The sequence below is a fragment of the Apis florea genome, unplaced genomic scaffold (assembly GCF_048593485.1).
Source record: "Apis florea isolate Af1SG1 unplaced genomic scaffold, ASM4859348v1 contig_3496_pilon, whole genome shotgun sequence".
In the NCBI taxonomy this organism is placed as follows: Eukaryota; Metazoa; Arthropoda; class Insecta; order Hymenoptera; family Apidae; genus Apis; species Apis florea.
This window is the reverse complement of record NW_028256773.1, coordinates 4,004,327-4,026,170: the sequence shown is the minus strand read 5'-3', so window position 1 is coordinate 4,026,170 and position 21,844 is coordinate 4,004,327. Positions and strand designations below refer to the sequence as shown.

The following is a 21,844-nucleotide window of genomic DNA, read 5'->3' as shown; positions in this document are numbered from 1 at the left end:
TGCAAGAAGCGATATATTACGAGTAAATTCTCGCGTTACGAACGAAATATCGAAATAACGAAAATATAATATTATGAATCATCGAATGATAATCAAAACTTGCGTCTTGATTTTTTGAAGTAATTTTAACAGAAATAGATAAAACAATTTTATTGACATGTAAATATATATACACTGTTATTTCTTATTTTAACTTATATTACTTCTTCGAATTATATCTATAATTCGAAATCTTTGCTTCAATTTTTCGAATTTAATATCTCAACCCTTTATTATACTCTGTTCGTTTATAGAACGATTCTTGCAAATTTTTTTCATTCTATTCCTTTCGTATATCAATCTCTGTTAATTACAAATTTGTACAAAATTCCAACGAAATCGTAAAATTGTTCGTCTCGTTTCTCTCTCGTATCATAGAATTTAAGGTTCTTCATCTACTTGTGCACGGCACCTCCTCTCCGCCAATTAATTAATAAAAATATATACAAATTTTCCAGCACAAATATTTCATATTTCACGGGAAACAAATGAAACATAATTTTTTTCTAAGCGTACAGCATAGAATCTACGAGAATGTAATAATTTTGTTACATAAGTTTAATAATGATACGTAATAAATAAATAAATATTAGTGTACAATTTTAACGTAAATTTTTCGTAAATATGGAATAATTTATTTCCACGTGTAATTTTAAGCAATAAAAAAAAAAAAAAAAAACAATGTTATCGAAATGCGTTTAATCTAACATGAACGTTAATAGGTACTATATATATATATAATCATATTGTGAATCGAATCAGTCAGTATTATAAATGATTTCTCTCTATGTAAAGCAATAATATATATTTGTCTTATAAAACGTTCCAAGATGTTCGTTCTTTCGTTCCAAAATATTTTTATATCAAATTATACAACAACAAATTATACATTCACGAAGCTTAATTTTATATATATTTATCTAAAATTTCGATCTTGCAAATCTGTAAAATGTCGAAAGAAAATTTTTCTTGAAATTTTCACAACACAACTCTCCTTCCTTATTTCTCTTTTCGAAAGCTCTTAACCTAAATTAATTTCTTCATCCGCAAAATATATTTTTAAAATTCCAATTCTTCGAATCAAGAAAGAAAAGATATTTTAAATCTCACTCTTTTCGAAGTATATAAAAGTTCCCAATTTTTCAAATCCATAAAATTTCATCAAAAAAAGAAAACTTCCTCTTCCAAAATCTTCTGCATTTAATCTCTTTCCAAATATATTTTTCCTCAAAATCTCAAATTCTTGCAAATCCATCACAATCCATCCCCCGTCTTTAAAACCCTCACCTCCACTGTTTTCGCCCCGATGTCGAATCTCCTTTCGAAAATCAGAGGAGCCACTCGACTTTCTCGCCACGTTCACGACTCGTCTCTGCGATGTAACGAACTTGAATACGATTTGCAAAAAGGTGATCCTTCGCAAGGATTCGCTTTAAAAACGTGTACCAAATTTTCTCGAATCGTGGGTGGCAAAGGCTTGTCTGTGTAACGATGGTTAATTGAGACGAACTACAACCAGCGGAATTAATCCCTGGAGAATTCCATCCTTTAGGGGCGGCCATCTGGCGAATTTCACCTGCAATTTGGAATTTTCGAAATAGATATATTCGACGTAAAGTCTTGTTAAAATTTTAAACAACGGTGATCGACTGTGAAATTTATTTTCTTTTTTTATCGTGGAAATGAATTATTGGCTTCTATTTTTTTTTTTTTTTTTATTCTATAATTGAAGCGATGAAGAAATGAAGGCTTGAACGGAATTTTTCACAGAGAGAATTCTTTTTAAAGGGAAATGATTAATGTTCGATGTTCCATCCAGTTTAAAAATAATCATAAAGGAATGTGATGCAATATGATGAGAATAAATATATGGAGAATTCATTATCAAATGTTTGTGAATGAATGAAAGATTGAGTATTTTTAATCTTGTTCAAAATATCGATATATTTTTACGTATATGGAGTTTTCTATATATTCGTGAAAAATGAAACAATTCTTAAGAATTCCATTTCTTATACCACCATGTCGATAACGATTGATGTAAAGTTCTGATGGATAAGTGAGAAGTAAGTTCTGAATTTAGCCTGTTACTGGATGATAAATGGTCCTTCTTACTTTTATATAGTCCAACAACATATTTGACGATAGAAGATATATTTAAAATTTAATGAAATAAATTGTTCACTGATAATTTCCAAAATATATAAAAACAATTGTTACAAATATTTGCAAGTATATTCTATAAAATTTATTTTATTCGATCTAAACCGATCATTATTTTTACCTTTAATCGAGTAAATATTTTTAATTCATTACGATCCATCGATTTTTACATAAAAAGATTTTGCACTTAAAAGATTAGCAATAGAAGAAAATTCACCTTGGAGAGAGTGGATATTAAAAATAGAAGAAATAGGTGAATCGATACGACTTTATTGTTTAACATAAATCCTTACGTGATTGTTTAATGCGCATGCCCATTCAGAGTGTGGCTTTACCGGAAAGCAGTTTCGATCGGCTGGGCCTCGTCGTATGATAAATAGGTCTTCCTGTTCTACAGCATCCTTCCTTTCTTTAAACATAAGATATACATATATATATATATGAATATGAGCAGCTATCCAGTTTCGAGATATAATATCACAGGGAAAGGGAATTAAAGTTGAGATGAACTTTGTTATTCTACAAGAATTATCAAAGATAAAAATCAAGTTTTCATTTTAAACTCCTAAAATCTCAAACTTAAAGTATTTAAATCTAAATTTAAGATGTTAAATGAAATTTTATAAATTTTTTTTCATCTATTATTTTTTTATTTTAATTTTTAAATATATTTTAATTTGTCCTTTTTTTTTTTATTTTTACGCATTTTAATTTTGTAGAAAAATTCCATATGTATATTTTACATATATCTATTTATACCGCTGTTACGTAGTAAAGTTTACATTAAATCAGTATTCACAAATACCACTTATCGTTACGACGAAATTAAATGTAAATGGCGAAGAATTAAGAACGTAGTTCAGAACTTTTACGGCAATAAATTCATTCTCGTGGAAAGATATAGCTGCAGGAATATAGTAGACTGTAGTGTCTTCCGAATCATTAAGATTCAACCCAAGAGAATACGAGCATGGAAGCATAAAAGATTATGAGCAACAACCTCGCTTATTTCAATAAATAAAATGCACATTTTACTTTAAATAAAGCAGCTATATATTCATCCAAAACATCTATTTGAAATCTACAATAATAATTAAAATTTTAAATAAAACGTAAGTTCAATAAAATCCTATCGATATATCCCTCGATTGATTAAAATACATATTCCACTCTTAATCTTTAGAAAATCACGAATAAAATTATGAAAAAAAAGAGAATTATTAGATATATATTATCGCAAGCAAGCAGAATCTCAGGAGTCAATGTGACGGAAAGAAATTGGCGCGAAGTCCAATTGACGCATGCGCAGAATCAGAGTGACTCTGTCGGTAGTTTCGATCGTCCAGGGGTCGACATCGTCGTCCACCAAACAGCTTATCCTCGTGCTCTCGTGATGCTGCTCGTGCTTCTCCGTTTTCCACCTCGTTCTTTCGTTTTGTGATAGAACGTGTTCCATTTTCCGCGCGATCGCGATTCGCAATAATCTAGTCGATCAAGAACGAGACGTGATTTACGGTAATACCATCGCGATAACGCGAGACAACGAGTTAAACATACATCTGCGTTTCGCACGAGACACGTCCACAGATGAAAACGCACGAGATGCCCCCCAGACCAGTGGACTCGCTCGACTCGCACTCTATCGACGCGATTCAACGTGATAACTTATGCAGATTATTACCGACGATCTCGTAATCGAGGCGGCCACGCGACTGCAAACGACATTATCGTCGCGTGCCCACAATATTTTTTCAAGAAATCGGTCGATCGGTTTTGTTCAACGTCAGTAAATCAATTTAACGAAAATCACAGTGTATAAGCGGTGGAAGAATTTCTCAATCGATTTATATACGGAAAAAATTACGGTACGTGGTCAAGTGATCGTGCAAGTCATTGCAAGAAATAGGTTAATAGTGTGCCGCGCGAGCGAACGCGCATTTGAAGATTGAGCAAAACAGGTGGATCGTTTCATCGAATGAAAAGTGATCATTTGAATACGAGAAAGATCGATGAAAGATAGTTTGGCAATGATGATGGATAAGACTCGTGCCGCGTATCATCGTGAGGCATTACATAACCGCTACACAACGATGAAAAATTATTTCGGGCAGTATATCGGCAAAGGGTCGATAAAAATGAAAGCCACGAATGCGGTTTCTTAAATAGCGCAATAGCTGTATCTCTCTGTGCCTGACAATAAATCAATGGATCGCTAGGCATGCAATTAGATTAATTAAATTGTGGATATATATATATATACACACATAGTATTTTCAATTTGTTTCATAGCTGAAATAAATAGATGAATATAATCGTGCTAACTAACACGATAAAAATAACTAGGTGAAATATAGTGTAAAATTTAAATTACGTTCGATTAATAACGCCGAAGTTAAATAAAGAAGTTAATTGGGATCGATGTAAAACGACACACCGTTCTGATAAATAAGTGAGATCGAAGTAATAGAATATATTTTCTATCAGTGACGGTATTCGTTTTAAAGTGATATATCGTGTAACGTTGATTTGCTCAACTATTTTTACGCGAGGTAATTAGTAAGAAGTTTCTTGTGGAACACCGATAATCATAGGGACAAAAACTGCGAGCGGCAGGAGGAGGCGAAGCCTCCCGCCGCAAAAACAATGTCGTAAGTATTGTCACATTGTATTTAAAATATTTAATTAATTTACGATAAATTTTTCCATATATTATTATACACGTAATAGTTGAATCATTAAAATATAAAATAATTTTATTTTAAAATTATAGAATTGAAATTAATTGAAGAAACAATTTAGTTTATTTTTAATTTGTAATAATCGCTTTGATATTTAATTCCATTTTGAGATGTATCATTGGAATTTTTATTTTTTGAAATATGGGGACACACCATAATTGAATAATTTAAATAGAAAAAAAACAAGATAAATTTAATAACGCTTTATAATCCATTGCTTTTGTTAATAAACTTTTCGATCATGCAAATGATTAATTCAGCATTTCAAAATCAAAAATTTTTCAACAGAATTAACAATTTTTCATCACTTTTCATAACTTAATTACTGATAAGTTTAAAATTTTGAAGAGCATAAAATTCAATAGCAAACGATTTCAAAATTGTACGATCATACGAAACCAATCTACTACAATAAAGCTGATGTTAGATATACTGAACATAAAAGGAATCGTTCTAAACACGTGAAAATTGATACAGAATGCACCGGATAGATGATATAGGATTCAAATACTGATTCATAAAAACTTTATTATAATTACAATTATCTATAAAATTGAATTGAAACTATTTAAAGTTATCTAAAGTCTGATTGTTATGAGATCCTAATAATTACATAAAGAACATAAAGAACAGTTGAACATTAACAAATTAGAAGATTCTCCAATTTATCTAAGAATCTTGGTTCTGTCCAAAAGATCTGATCACACAACTATGCCTGGAATGACGAAATGCATACTGGGGTACCACAGGACTTTGAAATTTACTATAAACTATTTCACATTATATTCATAATGTTGAGAAAGTAACCACACATACCTTGAAGTTGTGCAACAAACCAACAAACATAATCTCTAAAATCTTGAAATCCAATTTGGATCATCTTTGAATCCTAGAAATCATCTTTGGTTATTGCAGATTATGAAATCATAGAAGACATTTTCAATAGTTGGAAGATCTTTTGAATTGACATTTTAATCCTAATTGTTGGATGTCATTTTATTCCTAAACCATGAGATTCATTTGAATTTGACGTTTTAATACTCGCATAATGCTTAATACTCGCACTCTTCACATATAATTCATGAACAATTATATGTCACGTTTGTGAATAACAAACTCATCCGCAAATGGCAAACATTGTTCAACCATGAAAGGTTTCATTTCAGAATCCATTCGTGAGTCGAGAATCTATATAGACATTATAATCTTTAATAAACAAACGATTCTATAACTTCTTATTATGCATAAAATGTTCACGAGTTAATTACAAAAGTTGATTTTACATTTGCTAGTAGATTGATCATAGTTATAGCTGGAGTCATCTTGTTTGGAAATTGTTTTAAATGTTTCTGAATTGATGAAAAAGTGAATAGAGTATTGGAATTTAATCATCTTGTATAATAAAATTTATCTCTAGCTCATAATTCATTGATTTTACTAGAGAATCTTCAATTAAACTATTTAATTCTAATATTGAAGAATTCTAATATCTGATATCCTTTCTAATATCATGTTGTTAAACAAAATTAGAGTAGTTAATCTCTTAGAATTTAGAAATTAATCTAAATGAGATTGTTCCAGATTGATACACAAGAATATAACTATGGAATCAAAGTGGAAAGTCTTTTAAATGCGTTTTGAATTTTTCAATTTTTTTATTTCAGATCCATGAAATTTTAATTAAATATCTAGTCTTATTATCGAAGAATTATAATATTTCATATTCTTTCGAATATCAAAAGCTGATGTTATATAATTGACAGAATTAGAATAGTTGATCTTCTATAATTTAAAACTAGTACAAATGGATTCATAGTCTCAGGTTTCTAATGATCAAATTACATAATTTGAAAATACACTGAAATGGATATCATGGCTTTGGAATTGAAATGTATCTTTCAGATTTCAAAACAGTTTATAACGTGTCTTATGGTCCCTTACATTAGGATAATCCGAAAAAGATCTGGAATTAGGAAGATCTTTTTAGATCTTTTAGACAGTCTGAAACGCGTTTCATGTTCCTCCATGCTTCTGGATCTTATATTAGATCTTAATTCGAAAAAGGTCTTGCTATTCCACGAGGATTATTATTCTGTTAAAATACAAGATATCTCTTAGATTAATATAATTGAATTTTTATATATATATATATAGAATTTTTTCAATTAAATTATTTCAATAGTATATTTCTTTAATTTTCATTTTTTCTAATTGCTGAATATATAAATGCAAAATGATTTAAAAGTTAAATTTATTTTTGTGAAATTAATACAAATGTATTCAATATTATAAATAAATATAGATACACAAAAAAAAAATATTAACTCAATTGTATGTGCTGGATAAAAAAAATAATACACACATAATAAACTAAGATAACAGCAAAATCTCAGAGAAGTATAAATTAAAATCAAATTTTTGATTCATCAAATTGATCATTATTTTATTTATTTATTTATTTGGTAAATTTTATGGGCATTTTATTTAATAATTTTTTTCTGCTTAAAATATTTGTCAAAAAAATATATTGTAAATAACAACTTTTATAACACTTCCAAAGATCTTTTATTTCAAGCAAAAAATTATGCCTATCTTTCAAACTTTTGAACAGTAATATATATGAATCCATAAATTTATTCCGTGTATCATACTGCTTTTCACTGCAGAAATAATCATATCGAAAAAGTTTCGAAGTTTAAAATTATTTCTTGGAAAAGTGTCCCGAATCCGAGTTCTTTTCTATCGAGTGTTTTAATATATGCGTCGACTCTTATTGATCCAAATATAAAAGTATCAAGCTTTAAATGTCTTCTGTTATATTTATCGAATTGTAATATGTTTTTTTCTAAATCCTCTTGAAACATAAAAAAACGTGTGCATCGAATTTTATAAAACCATAATCTTCAACTTCATCTTAAATTAATAATGTATGAAAATATTAATATAAAGGGATTCCAAAGCTTATGAATATTACAGATTCAATATTATAATATTGAAGACCGTTATTATTTTCAGTCTTTACTGGCTTAAATTTGATTTTATTATCTTTGCACTTAGTCTTTAAATAGATTATTATAATACTATGTAGTTTTAGTTTTTTTTTTTAAATCTCATGTGCAAATTGTTTGTGTTTGTAATTTGTAGTGTAAGAAAGTTTTTAAATTATTGTACTTTTTTATCATTACATTTTTATTATTTTTAATTCCTTTTTTTTAAATATTTATAATTATTATGAGAGAAAAGTATTAATGAGAATGGATTATTATTAAGAATATTTATTAAAAATTATATAATTATACAATTTTATGAAGTTTTTCTTCTAATAATTTGTAATTATAACTTTAATGTAATGATTTATTTTTTTATAATGATTCCAATTTTAATTAAGATCAAAGATTCATAATTTATAATATAAATTTTATTATCAATAAAATTCGAAATTAATGTAAAATTAGACCTGAGATATAATAACGAAACATCTAAAGCGACAGAATAATTAATGCAAGATAATTAATTTAAATTAATTAATTACATACACGTAAATACATATACGTTTAATCTAACTATTTAATTACAATTAAATTTCATTATTGCAATGCAATGTTTATCTTGCTGAGTTCAATGAAATTTTTTTACGATTCATTGGCCACAGATTAAAATTACAATTATAATTTAACATTTCGTTAATGAATATGAATTTTCTCGATTATTTCTATTAAAATTGATTTTTAATACAAAAATTTTTAAATAACGTAAATAATTAATTCTAATTTAATAACAAATTTAAAATTTTTTCTCTTGGAATATCTTATGATTTCTAGAATAAATTTTATTTAAAGGATTATTGAGACAAAAATTGTGAATAAAAATAACGCCCTAAAAAAGAATAAAAATAATATAAAAATTTAGTTGCGAAAAAAGCATGGATGAGAATTGAGATTTCAATGGAATTTTATTCTACGTTACTTATAGACTTGTATATGTGTGTATGTATGTATGTGTATATATATATATACACACATATATATGTAAATACGATATACTGCATATCAAAAAGCCTGCAACTCTGAAAGCAATCCTTTAAAACTTTAGAAAAATGTAGAACTTTATATATGCATGGTAAAGCGATATAAAATTATATTATTTTTTTGATAAGACATGAGAAATTAAAATAAAATCGACGACATGAAATATGAAAATAATTAACTTGGAATATTTTTAAATTTTATTTCAATATCATTTACTATTTATTATATTATTTCATCAATCATGAATTCAATCTTCAATTTAACTGCAAACTTTACATAAAAAAAAAGAAAATACAATTCTTTAATCATACTTCTAACAATTCTTTTACCGTAATTCATTTTGCTTAATTTTTCATTCCAATATTCGATTTTCTAACTTTTAAGAAAATTTTATGTAAAAATATATAAAAAAAAATTTTCAGTTTTTCGATGATAACATAAACAATAATAATGAATAAAATCCTTAAACATCGATATTCTTCATAAAAAATATAAAATCATTTAACAATGCCAACAATCTTTCAAAGCTATAAACCTAACCTCAATTTTGCAATATTCATTGTCATATATAAGAATTAAAAGAATTTTCATTTCTAGACTTTCCGATTACGATATCTTGAAACCTAAATATTTTATATTCCATCTACAAATTTCATATAAGAAATAAAAAAAAAATACAAATCCTTAAACATACTTTTATAAAGAAATCTTATTCCTTAATAATTCCACAAACCTTACATTCAATTTTTCGATTACAAATTCCTCAAAAAAATAAATAACTGAATAAAAAAAAAGAGAAAAAGAAAAAATTCACCTTTTTGATTCTTTCGTTGTAAAATAATCACGCGGTGTCTGAACGAATTGAAAGCCGGCGAATAGCACACGCGTCAATCACCATCGTTGATCGCTCCTTGGCCGTAAGCTCGAGAGAGCAGCGATGCCAGTCGGGCTGCGAGCTTCGACCGCGAAGCTCGCCCCTCCTCGCAGGTGTGACAGTCTGTGTTCATGCCTCGACCCGTGGTAATCGCGCGTTCACCTCGATGGACCGCGGGAGAAAAGAGAACGACCTGCACTCTAAGCCGACTTTATATGGCAACAAACGCCTTCTTGGTAATCTGTCTTTTGGAAGAAAGAAGATAAATAAAGGATAATCCGTGGATTTTATCGCAATTTTTGTTACATTTGATCTTTGTTGAATGCTTGTGCATTATGTTAGTCGCGTAGTATAAATATGTCATAGGAACAAGTTTCATTGAATGGTGAGGATTAAGATGGGAATTTTGAATATTTTGAGGAATAATTTCGATTTGTTTTATAAATTAGTTATGTGAATTTAATAATTGTGTGGTGATTCTTATTTTTGTTTCTGTTTTTTTTTTTTTGTTAGATAGAGATTATTTGTTAGGTTAAGTTTTACCGAATAATGATAATTGAAGAATAAATATGGTTTTCATTCGAATTTTGAATTGTTAACAAGCAAAATTGTTCCATTGTGACATTTAAAAATTAAATCTTGTTCAATAAACAAAAAATTATAATAGTGATACTTTCTAATTTTTCTTTTAGATGTTTTTATCTTTCAATCGAATTATAACACTTTTATTTTATTTTGTTGTTATTTCTCAATTAAGGATAATTTTCATCAAGTTGATTGAAATTTACATTTCAATTATTGTTTACTTTACTAAAATTTCATTATTATTCAAAATGTTCATTAATGTTTTCTTCAGTAATTTGATTTATTAATTTATCATTAAATATATTTCTTTTCAAATGAAATTTAATTAGTTACAGTACAATCGAAATTTATATATTTATCCAGACAGAGAAAATACTAGATTTAATCGCACATTGAAAATATTCAAGTCAGTATTTTCAAATGTAAACATCAAGTTGTGTGAAACACGAATCTCTCCCTCGTTGATAATGAAGTAAAATGGAGGGAGAGCACATGGCGTACGAAATTTATTTAAAATTCAATTTTCCTGGAAAATTTCATATATGAAACGCGAACGTGCCCAAGAAGTGTGCAAATAACTTAGCGGTTTCGAAAATATAGAAGTTCGACGTGGAAAATTATATTACCTGTATTCAGATCAACTATTTCTCCGATAAATATTATTTTTACTTATACGTGACAATTAAAGTAAATTCGCTAATTCGATGAATTAATAAAAAAAAAAAAGATAAAAATAAAAATACCGATTTTAATCAAATAAATTTATACGAGCGAATTAATGGATAATAAATATGTTTTTTATGATATTAAAATATCGCTGTAAAGCTTGATTAAAAGCTTTTGTTGAATAATTGAAAAAATTAATTTTATTCTTTTTTATTTTATTCTTTGAAAATTACTAAAAATTATTATTCTGATATTTGGATATTATAATTATGGATTTATTAATATTTTCTTTCTTTTTAAATTTGATTAAAAGTTTGGAAATAGTAAAGAATTATAATAAATAAAAAATATTATATTAACATTACATAAGTTTTTATTAAAATTGATGGATCTGAATTTAGAAAAATTCCAGTCTTAACAAAAGAGAAAATTCAACTAATTATGGTTAATTATTATTTCAAACAAGCAAATATTTATAAATTATCTAATAATTAAATAATTTACATTTATCAAATTATTATTTATTATATTAAAATACTTTTACAATCATCAAGGATATCATAAAATTCATAACCTAAAAAATTTCATTTACAGTTTTTAAAAAATAAATTTACCAAGAATAGATTTTCCAATAAAAACACATATATAATAAACTTTTTTTTTATTCCTTACGATTTGTTGAGTTTTTCATTATAAATGTAGTTAAATGCAAAAAAATGCATTAACTGTATCAGTATTCAAAAGAGATGCAATAATCGAAGTAAAATTCCATCGTTAATTATTAAATTAAAAAATCGACATAAAAGTTGATAATGAAAAAAAAAATGAAAAAGAAAAAATTTAATCGAACTCTTTTGTGGCAAAGAAACGAGTTTTGCGTAGACATCTAAACGAAATGAGTTTGAAAGGAAATTATCCGTGTCGTGCTCGAAGTTTAAACTTGGATAAAAATAAATTTAAATAAAATTCTCTCATAAAAAAAATCGCTTTAGCGATTGGAAAAAACATACTTACCCGTTTAAATAATCGATTATCGTTCAATTGGCTATCGTTGTTTAATCAAAAGTCGTGAATATTTCTCATGAGAATAAAGTAAACGTCGATTATCCGCCGTTTCAAACGAAAAATTAAACGTTCTGAATTGAGATGTGAAAGCAATATCGAGAGGTATATGTAATTATATACCGATGTTGCGTGCAACGACATCTATATGTGATAAATCTAATGAAAAGGAATCTATGTGAACAATACAGTTATTTGTAATGGCGGTAAATTTGATTTTTAAAATATTGCACTGCTAATTATATTGTTTTTTCTCTTGTTTTTTTTTTATTTTAAATAATTATTAGATATTTTGATAATCTTTCACTTGATAATTTTCTAAGGTATAAAAATTAGAATTATAATTTTACATTATAAATAATATTAAAGATAAATTTAGAAAAATTTAATTCATATTATATATATTTATTTACACAATTTATATTTTATTTAGAATATTTTCTATAAAGTAGAAAGTGGTGTATATCAGTTCTCAAGGCAATCAATCTCAAATTTCTGGAGGCTTTAAATTGATATCTAAATTTAGACCATCGAAATCGCCTAGAAAAGCAATATCAAATTCAAGAGAAAATGGTAACTAGTAAAAACTGTATATTTTCAGTAATCAAAAATTAGAAATATATCAGTTAATCGTGAATGATATTTAATTTTTATTATATTTTGTAAAATAAAATATATAAATATTTTTTAAAAAATTATAAGAAGGATTGAATTATGTTAGAAAATGATATTAAAAATTTACTTCAAGTTAGGTTAGGTTATTTACGTTACACGTGTAAAGGATAAATAAATTATAAAAAAAAAAAAAAGATAAAATCATTTTTGAAAAAGTGGTGTAACATTAATATTTCTCTAGTTAAAAATTTAGATAACTATTAATTGTTTGAAAAAGTTATGGAATAAAGATATTCTGAACATCTTTGTTCCCTTTAAAATGAAACTTATTCCTACGAAGAAACTTTCGTAACGATAATAGAATTTCATCGCCCCGCTTATACAGATTATCATGGAACAGTGGATAATGCTTCGAGAGCGGCAAAAATATAATTATTTCGACATCAACGTGTTACAGGGGCTTGTATTGGTCAGAGATCTTTCGAAACTTTAAAAGCTGTCTTAAATCCTTCTGTCATTTTTTTCTTTAACAACAATAATAATAATAACAATAATTAAAAGTTGTCGCAGAAATTTATTCCCGTTTCATATTTAAAAATCTAATTTTTCTCGAACGTTAAATTTTATCGCCAGGAAATTATTATGTTTTCATTCAGAGATTTATTATTTCCATTTTTTTTTTTTTTTTTTTTATATATTTGTTAAATCATATTTTTTAATTCTAATATTCCCATCAAAAGTCAAAATAAATCGAAATTTCATTTTTATTTTTCCACCAATGCATCGTTAACGGTGAGAAAAATTTTTTTTTTTTTTTTTTTTTTTTACAAAAATATTGGGTAAAAATAATGGGGTAAATGGATAAAATCACCATATCATTTAATGAAAAATCTTGAATATTATAATAAGTGACCGACAAGACGAATTTATTATTCCGATCACCGATTAAATCTGATTTTTAACATTCAAAAGGAGGAAAAGGGGGGAGGAGAAGAATCTTTGTACGTCACACGTAAAAATATTCGCCTCATTCATGAATAATAAATTTCAACGGAAAAGTTCCAAGGTGGATGAAAAATAATCCAGAGTCGATTTCGATATCAGTGGAAAAATATCTGGCTTTTTATATTCACTTTTATCGAATTATCATACATCCCTCTCGTCGTCGAATTTTTATAACTTCATAAAATTTTGATATACTTTAAACGTTAGAATGATAACTAGATTCAAACAAATATTTTCTTTCATTGCAAATTTCAATTTATCGTGATATTTTGTTGTGAATAAAAATAGCAATGAGGTAAATATGAGAAAATTTTTTTTTAACAATGAATTAAATTTTACAATTAATATGCAAATGTAATATAGAAAATATTGTGAACCAATCATGTTTGAAGCTAATTATGAATTATGAGGGAAGATTACAAATTATTTATATATATCCATATTCATTTGCTTATTAATGAATTGCAATATTGTCAATGTACATTATTTTACTAATAAATAATTTGCTTGTAATTATTCTGCTCAATTATGGAGAAAAGCAAATATTTACATAATATAATTAATCAATTATAATATAATTTGAAGAGACAATTAAAAATTCATTTTGTCAATCTCCTTTTTATAATTACTTTATAACGTTCTTCTTCATTCATTTGTCATTCAATTTTTCCAAATAATTGATAATAAAATCTTAGAATCTACTTTTATATCCAAGAGATATAAAACAACTTTAAAAATAATTTCTCGTAAAGGATGATTTTATAAACGATATTTAAATCTCGTATGTTAGATTTTGAAGATACGTATTGTACAAATGGTTCGTAGAACTCGATCTGGATTACTTGGAAAGGAGAGGAGGCGAGACAATAACTTGTGAAAACGCCGAAAGCGGATCGAAAGAGGAGGAAAGCCCCGCAGACACTCTGGATCGTGTCAAAGTTGTGTTTCTCGGTGCACCCAGGGTGGGAAAGTCCAGCATAATTAGGGTGAGCGATAATTTCGTTTAATCAAATCAAAATACATCATCGATATTGAACATTTCGAATATATATCTGAAATATTCCATATATTATTCATAAAATTAATCATCTTAATTTTGAAAGCAATTTCGAATTATAATTTCACGTCGATCGTAATTTCATTCTCTATCTTAAATTTAATTTTCTTATATTTCATTTTACGAATAAATAAAAATAACAATTTGTCGATAAAAATTGTAGAATTTTAATAAGTTACCTGAGAAATGCTGGGACTTCCTGAACATGTTATATATATATATATATATATAACAAATCATTCAAATCTTCGTATCACAATTTTACATTTAAAGGATATAACGTACACATATGCACGTGTAATTTCTCCATTCGCTTCATTCCCCACCTTCCCAATTAGAGCGTAATTTCCCTTGACGAACTACACGTCAAACGTTTGCCAGCTCAAACTTTCTCTCGGTTTGACAAGAAATCGTCAAAATACAGCATCACTCGTAGCCTTTGCCTCGACAAGGTTGGAACAAATGAAGTATATCTCGAGATCTGCAGAGAAGGAGTAACGTAGCGTAAGTTAATAAGCGAGCACACAACACGACTATCGTGTAATTAAACGAGGCGAATACTGCACATCCGTAAGATATTTATTGTGCCATCCCACTTAACAAACCTAACCTCTCCTCGCTAATGAAAATACTCGCTCGGTATTCGCTCAACTACCTGTAATTTTCTGTAGCTGATTCTGACACAGTGTCAACTCTTTTTTCTTTTTTTTTTTTTATTGGTTCGTTTATTGGTAGTTTATGTGAAAATTATTTATAATGAAATACTTTTTCTTTTTTCTATGTTATAAGATTAGGTTGCAATTATGGTTGGGATGATAATGATGAAATTGTTTTTATCTGGATTTATCTTTATGTGGATTCTTGTAAATGAAATCAATGATGATTGATCATCGATAAGAAAAGTTATTTTTTTATTATATTTGATTATTATAGGTTGATTATAGGTTTTATTGGCGCGATTGTTATTAAGAAATTATTTTGATTAAAATAACACAAGTTGATGCAATTCAAGATAAAATTATTCTTCATTCTTTATTAAATTATGATGAATGAATTTATAATTGTTTTTGGGTAATAAAAATGTATTGAAATAAAAATTCTTCTCAAGGGAAGATTCTGAAAATAAGAAAGTGACCTGTTAACACTTGGCTCGGTTAAAGACGACGATCGATGTTCATAAAAGCTCACCAGGGATTGAAAAGAGTCACGCGTGACTGCATTTTTTACGAATTCTCTAGACGATTTCGTTGATAGAATTTAAAAAAAAAAAATATAAGAAATTTTAAAATATAAAATAATAATAATACAAGAAAATTACAATATAAATTCAAGTTTAAGAAAATTAATTTAATTGTGAAGATCCTACTCAAGAATAAAATTCAAATAAACATTGTTAAAATTGCAATGATTTTCCAATTTTAAAAATAATAAAAAAAAAAATTTATAAAAAGAAATAACAGGAGCTTAACAATATCGATAATTGAGCAATCGGTAAAACTAGCAAGAGATTCACCATTTTAGTTCAATTGTCACGAACATCACTTTGCAAGATGTGGATGACTTCCGCTCATTTCCGGGGCCAGTTTCCGGTTAACTGTCGCCTCTTGAGGAAATTGAAAGTCGTTGAAAAGAGGACACAAAACATTGTAATGAAAAATATATGTCAAAATTTTTAACTAAATTTCAATCTTTTAAATTTTTCTCGATTAAATAAAAATTCTTCAAAATTATGGAAAATTATTTCTTTAAATAAATTCTTGTATAATTTTAAGATATTAATACATATTTATGTATAAAGTATATATATATATATATATATTAAAAACTTTCAATTTCATGTATTTTAAATCAAATATTGATTTAAAAAAAAAATTAATCGATAATTAAAGATTACATTATTTAAAATATTTTTTAAAATAAAATTTATACAAGATCTTTTTTTCTTGTAATAATTTCGATATATATATATATATATCGATAATAATATATTATTACTATAGCGATGCAACAGGCGAGAGATAGTGGAATATACACATACTCACAACATTGCATTCCAAAAGTATTGGAATTCCAAGTCTTGGACACTTCGAAACAATAACTCCGTATATTTCGCCTCTATTTCATAGTTTATAAATTTTTTTATTATCCAATATTCAACATAATATAATTCAGTTTTCAGAATCCTTTTTCCTATTATCATGAAACAGCAGTTTTTTAATTCTTTAATCATAGGAAAGATCGTAATATACGTACAGAAAGATTTTATCATGTGCAATTATATTTTCAACACATTTTCTCAAATATTATATATATGAAAAATTGGCAAAGAAATAATAATTTTCATCGTGATATATTATCTTGAAAAAAGAAATCTTAATTCAATAATTATTTACACCATACACACATTTAATGTATAAAAAATTTGAATAAAATTATATATAGTCAAATATCATAAAATATTTTCGATGAATTTACGCTTCGATAACTCGAAAGAATCGTTAATTACGTAAAATACTTAAAATCAGTTGACAGTTTTTGAGACACGCAGGAAGTCCTAGAATTCTCACCATTTATTTCCCGTTAACGAGAACGACAAATTCGAATCGTAAAGGTACATTAGTGTTAGTGCTCATTTATGGGTTCCAGCAATTCGTTTGGAGCGAATTCAGCGAAGAATACAAGCCAACTGAACGTAGAGAGACTTTCTATCCGAGCGTGGTACTTGCCGATCGATTATACGAACTAAAAATCACGGATCTACCAATGATCCCGTACTTTCCGGTCAGCTCGCACCTCGAATGGACGGACTTTCGTTATTACGGATTACGAAGTGCGAACGCTTACGTTCTCGTATTCGATCTCAGCAACCAGGACACGTTTCAGGTATGCATACATGTATAAAAATATATTACCAATTTACTATGGATGTGCGCCATCTGGTTACTTTTAGTTGTACCTATATAGTATATTTTGGTAATTTAGTATTAATTTAATTCTGATTGGTCGAAATAATTTTGATCGAATAATTTATTATTAGATTTCTTTTTAGTTTATGAAAAATAATAACTTATCTTTTTTTAATTTATAAAAAATAATGTTTCGTAAAATAGAAAGATTTGGTAATTATAAAAATAGATATAACAAAGTTATAACATATAATAATTTGATATGTAACATTACTTTTTTATATAGTGTAAACATAACCTTAGCTTAGGCATAACCTTATCAGAAACCATTATATCAGAAGAATGATAAGATTATCCGTGTTTCTAATTCATACAAAACCAAAATTTTATTACGAGACAATCGTAGATCTTATTTTCTCGGTAACTTTTTGAATACTGATGATATCTCGTGGAAAATTGGACAAAATGAAGCACTTAGGATTTTATGATTTTATAGTCCTAGGCCATATTTTTATTTGATTCTACAAAATCTTTACATAATAGTTAATCATTGTAAACACAGAATTTTAAGTATAAAAATCTAAAATGTAAAATTTGGAAAAATTTCAAATGAATTTCTTTAATAATTTTAATTCGAGATAATAATATAAATATGTAAATACAATTGTTTTATTTAAAATATTAAATAATAATATATAATAAATTTAAATAATTAAATTTGTTTATATTGCTAACAATTTATTCGTTTTAATTCCAACATTTTTTCATTTGCAAATATATTTTTTCTAGAGATTCCAGATTGTATTTATGCCTAGGAATTCTCCTAAAAATTTTTCCACTCCAATTACCATTATCCCCATTTCATTATGCTCAATTTCCTACCTTTCTTTATGCTCAATATAGGGATAAAAACTTTTTTCGTTCTATCTTCGTTGTGATTATCTTTCCTTTTTATACTCCCTTTCGTTTCCCCATTCGAAAACGAAAAATATGCACAGATTTAGAAAAAATCGACGAAGATTTCCCTTACAATATTTTTTTAATTAATCATTATATTTTAATATACATGTTTATATTGTCATGTAATATACCGTATATAATGTATATTATTATACTATATATAATTAATATTTTATATTATATTGTATTATTAAATATATTCATCTATTATAAAATGTATATCTATTACACATGCTTTCCATAATTTTTTATTATTTTTATATCTATCCTTTATCTATATCTCATCTATATTAAAACAATTTAATTTATTATATAATGTTTAATTTATCGTAGCACATTAGAATGTTACGAGATCAAATCTACGAAGCACGAGACATGAGGGGCGTACCGTTATTGGTAGTTGGGAACAAACAAGACGAATTGTCGCCTGCGGCTGCTTCCGGAACTCGCTACAGGGACATCGTTAATCTCGTTCGAAAGCACTGGCGATGCGGCTACGTGGAATGTAGCGCCAGATTTAACTGCCGTGTTGTGCAGGTATGTACAATATCGTATTATTAATACGATGAACGCCGTGGGAATTATCGATGACGTTGGAATTAATTAAAATATTTAAATCGAATAAATAGATGCATTCATATTTTTATATTTTAGTAATTTTAAAGATATATACACAAATAAATAAATAATTTTATATTTTCAATATAAAAATATTTATTATTTTTTAAAATAAATACATTTTTGGAAATTTTTCATTTGTTAAAAAAGAAATTCAAGTAAAAAAATATAGAGGAATTAACGTCACCATTATGTATTAAATAATTTTTTTATGAACTAATTTGTTGAATACTGAATCTTGTCACGAAAAATATTCTATATTATCATGAAAAAAACTATTTCCAAGAAACTTCAATTTTATAAAACATAATTAAAATTTAAAAAAACATTTTTCATTAAAGTTTTCAAAAATAATTGAACGCCATATTGAAAACGATATTGTATTGGTAATATATAATTTGTTGCATATATTATTATAAAATAAAAATATAAAACGTAAAAAAATATATTTAATGAAAATATATAGCAAATATATATTTCTAATAGGTGTTTCGTGAATTAATGAAGAGTATTCAAGCCGTGGAAGGACGACCACCTTCCCCCACGCCTGCACCTTCACAACCCTTGCGATCTCACTCGCATGACACCAGCGAAAAATGTATTCTTCTCTGACATTGAAGCCAGAAAATCAACGTGCTCGACTTTTGCGACCACATTATCAAAAGAAGTTGCTTCTATCCATACCATGATACAGGGTCGTAGATTTTTTGAGCCAGAAATGGAAAATGCGAAACAATTATTTCCGGTGTCATCTAACGGAATTGTAATATGAAATACAAAAGAATACATGAATTTCTTCGGTTCATCAATCGATAATGCAGTAACTGATAATACAGAATGCAGTATTGTAATTACTAGTCAAGACATTGAGATCTTTCATCGAAAATATGAACAGTTTTTTATGAAAAGATTCTAAACGTTTTTATCATTTTTATAAATTTAATAACTATATAATAAGTACAAATTGAAACAAGCAATCAAAAGTTATTTTAAAGTAAGATGATTTTATTATTTTTCAATTAATTTTAACTTTGTCTTCATTGTAATTTTAACTTTGTCATCTTGATTGATTATTTTTTGCAATAGATCTCTCAAAATTCATGAATCAGTATTTTATCAGTATTATGAGAATCTAGTTATGGAGAAAATATTGAATATACATACTTCGCGAATCGAAGAAGCTTCAGATCTTGTCTGTGAATATTATCATCAAAACTGCTCATTGTGTAATTTTAACACTGAAAAATAATGCAATCATGTTATACAACTGCTCTTTTGAGAATGACATTGCAAATACGTATGTATTTACGTGATCGACTGCCGAATCTCTCTATGTGTAATTTAATTTCGACAATTTATTTTATAATTCGCTTTGTAAATATATCGTGCAATTTTTATATTTTGTAAAAAATTAGCCATATTTTATATTACAAAAATTAATATATAAATGGATTTATCTCTTTTTTCAAAATCTTTAATTTCTATAAGATATATCTCAATTTTCATTAATTAAATATAAATTTTTGAAAAATGTTTAAAAAATTATAAAATAATTAAATTTATTCAAAGTACAATATGAGAGATAAATTTATTTATCAATTAAAATCAATCATTTTACATAAATCTCGGAAAATTATATTTGTGAGCAAAAATTTAAAAAATCTGTGTACAAACGTAACAAATTTCATTCTATTTTTAACATTGTTTTATCTGTGATATTGTTTTATTGTATATTTATTTTGTTGCTGTATTATTGTATCTTTGAATGTACAAAATGATTTTTTTATTTTATTTTTCAATAATGTATTCGGCCTAATAATAATAATACTAATATTAATAATAACAAAAATGATAATAGCAAACAAATAAATGTAATAATAGTGTGTTATTAAGAGTTACCTCAGATCAAGCAATAGTGTATACAATATACATAATATATATTTTACTATACCGTTAAGGAATTAATCACTAGCCAGTAAGCGTAGCTGTTGATATTGTGAAATACTGTATACCTATACATACGCAGATCTCTAAAAAAATGTGTGTTAACCGTTGTCGTTTGTACGCATTTTAACGCAAAATATTATTGGCTCAATAATTAAACGATTAATAAGCGAAACAGTTCTGTATAACAAAGTTTAACGATCGTTGAACGATCATTAAAATGTTTTTTATGTTAATTACTAAAATCAAGAATATTGTGCCAACAATCGATTGTTGTTATTTTATTTTCACATCAATTTGTTGTTCAGTACACGTGTAGACCACGCAGAATAAATTTACTAAGTGTTAAATATATTGAATAGAACAACATATAAACTGTACATTACATTACAACATGTGTTCGTTGGAAAAAAAATCTTTGTATCGAAATAGCAAATTTAGACAAGGTACAGAAACTTCGACGTGAATTTGTACAGTCATCGAAAATATGTCAAATAAGCGTCATTTTACATACAAAATACCACGTAATATTTTGTATGCAGGAGTAACGCAATAAAAAAAAAAAACGACCGAAAATTAAATCG

At 26.6% G+C, this 21,844-nt stretch overlaps 2 protein-coding genes and 3 long non-coding RNA genes across 8 annotated transcripts; 3 read left to right on the top strand and 2 right to left on the bottom strand.

The window, feature by feature from the left end:
• Window positions 1-135: 135 nt before the first annotated feature.
• On the bottom strand, window positions 136-12,226 carry LOC116415490 (uncharacterized). 4 transcript variants are annotated; one of them, XM_086913261.1, is made up of 5 exons: window positions 9,783-9,927; window positions 6,884-7,032; window positions 5,757-5,860; window positions 2,496-2,611; window positions 136-1,615 (listed from the first exon to the last, which is right to left on the bottom strand). In XM_086913261.1, the coding sequence occupies exons 3-5, from the start codon at window positions 5,818-5,820 to the stop codon at window positions 1,535-1,537; spliced, it is 261 nt and encodes an 86-aa protein (XP_086769387.1). In that variant the 5' UTR covers window positions 5,821-5,860; window positions 6,884-7,032; window positions 9,783-9,927; the 3' UTR covers window positions 136-1,534. The 4 variants fall into 4 exon arrangements, with proteins under 4 accessions (XP_086769387.1, XP_086769386.1, XP_086769385.1 ...); XM_086913260.1 differs by lacking the exons at window positions 2,496-2,611; window positions 9,783-9,927 and adding an exon at window positions 12,108-12,226; XM_086913259.1 differs by lacking the exon at window positions 2,496-2,611.
• On the top strand, window positions 9,917-21,841 carry LOC100864155 (ras-like protein family member 10B). The gene is made up of 5 exons (XM_031920331.2): window positions 9,917-10,078; window positions 14,601-14,761; window positions 17,479-17,715; window positions 19,032-19,235; window positions 19,803-21,841. Exons 1-5 carry the CDS (start codon window positions 10,009-10,011, stop codon window positions 19,926-19,928), a joined length of 798 nt encoding a protein of 265 aa, XP_031776191.1. The 5' UTR covers window positions 9,917-10,008; the 3' UTR covers window positions 19,929-21,841.
• LOC147656761 (uncharacterized) lies at window positions 11,824-12,853 on the top strand. The gene is made up of 2 exons (XR_015293678.1): window positions 11,824-12,361; window positions 12,589-12,853. It is a non-coding gene; the product is annotated as an uncharacterized LOC147656761 (long non-coding RNA).
• Window positions 17,808-18,463, top strand: LOC147656760 (uncharacterized). Its single transcript, XR_015293677.1, has 2 exons — window positions 17,808-17,951; window positions 18,025-18,463. It is a non-coding gene; the product is annotated as an uncharacterized LOC147656760 (long non-coding RNA).
• Window positions 19,683-20,556, bottom strand: LOC147656759 (uncharacterized). Its single transcript, XR_015293676.1, has 2 exons — window positions 20,481-20,556; window positions 19,683-20,068 (listed from the first exon to the last, which is right to left on the bottom strand). It is a non-coding gene; the product is annotated as an uncharacterized LOC147656759 (long non-coding RNA).
• Window positions 21,842-21,844: the final 3 nt, after the last annotated feature.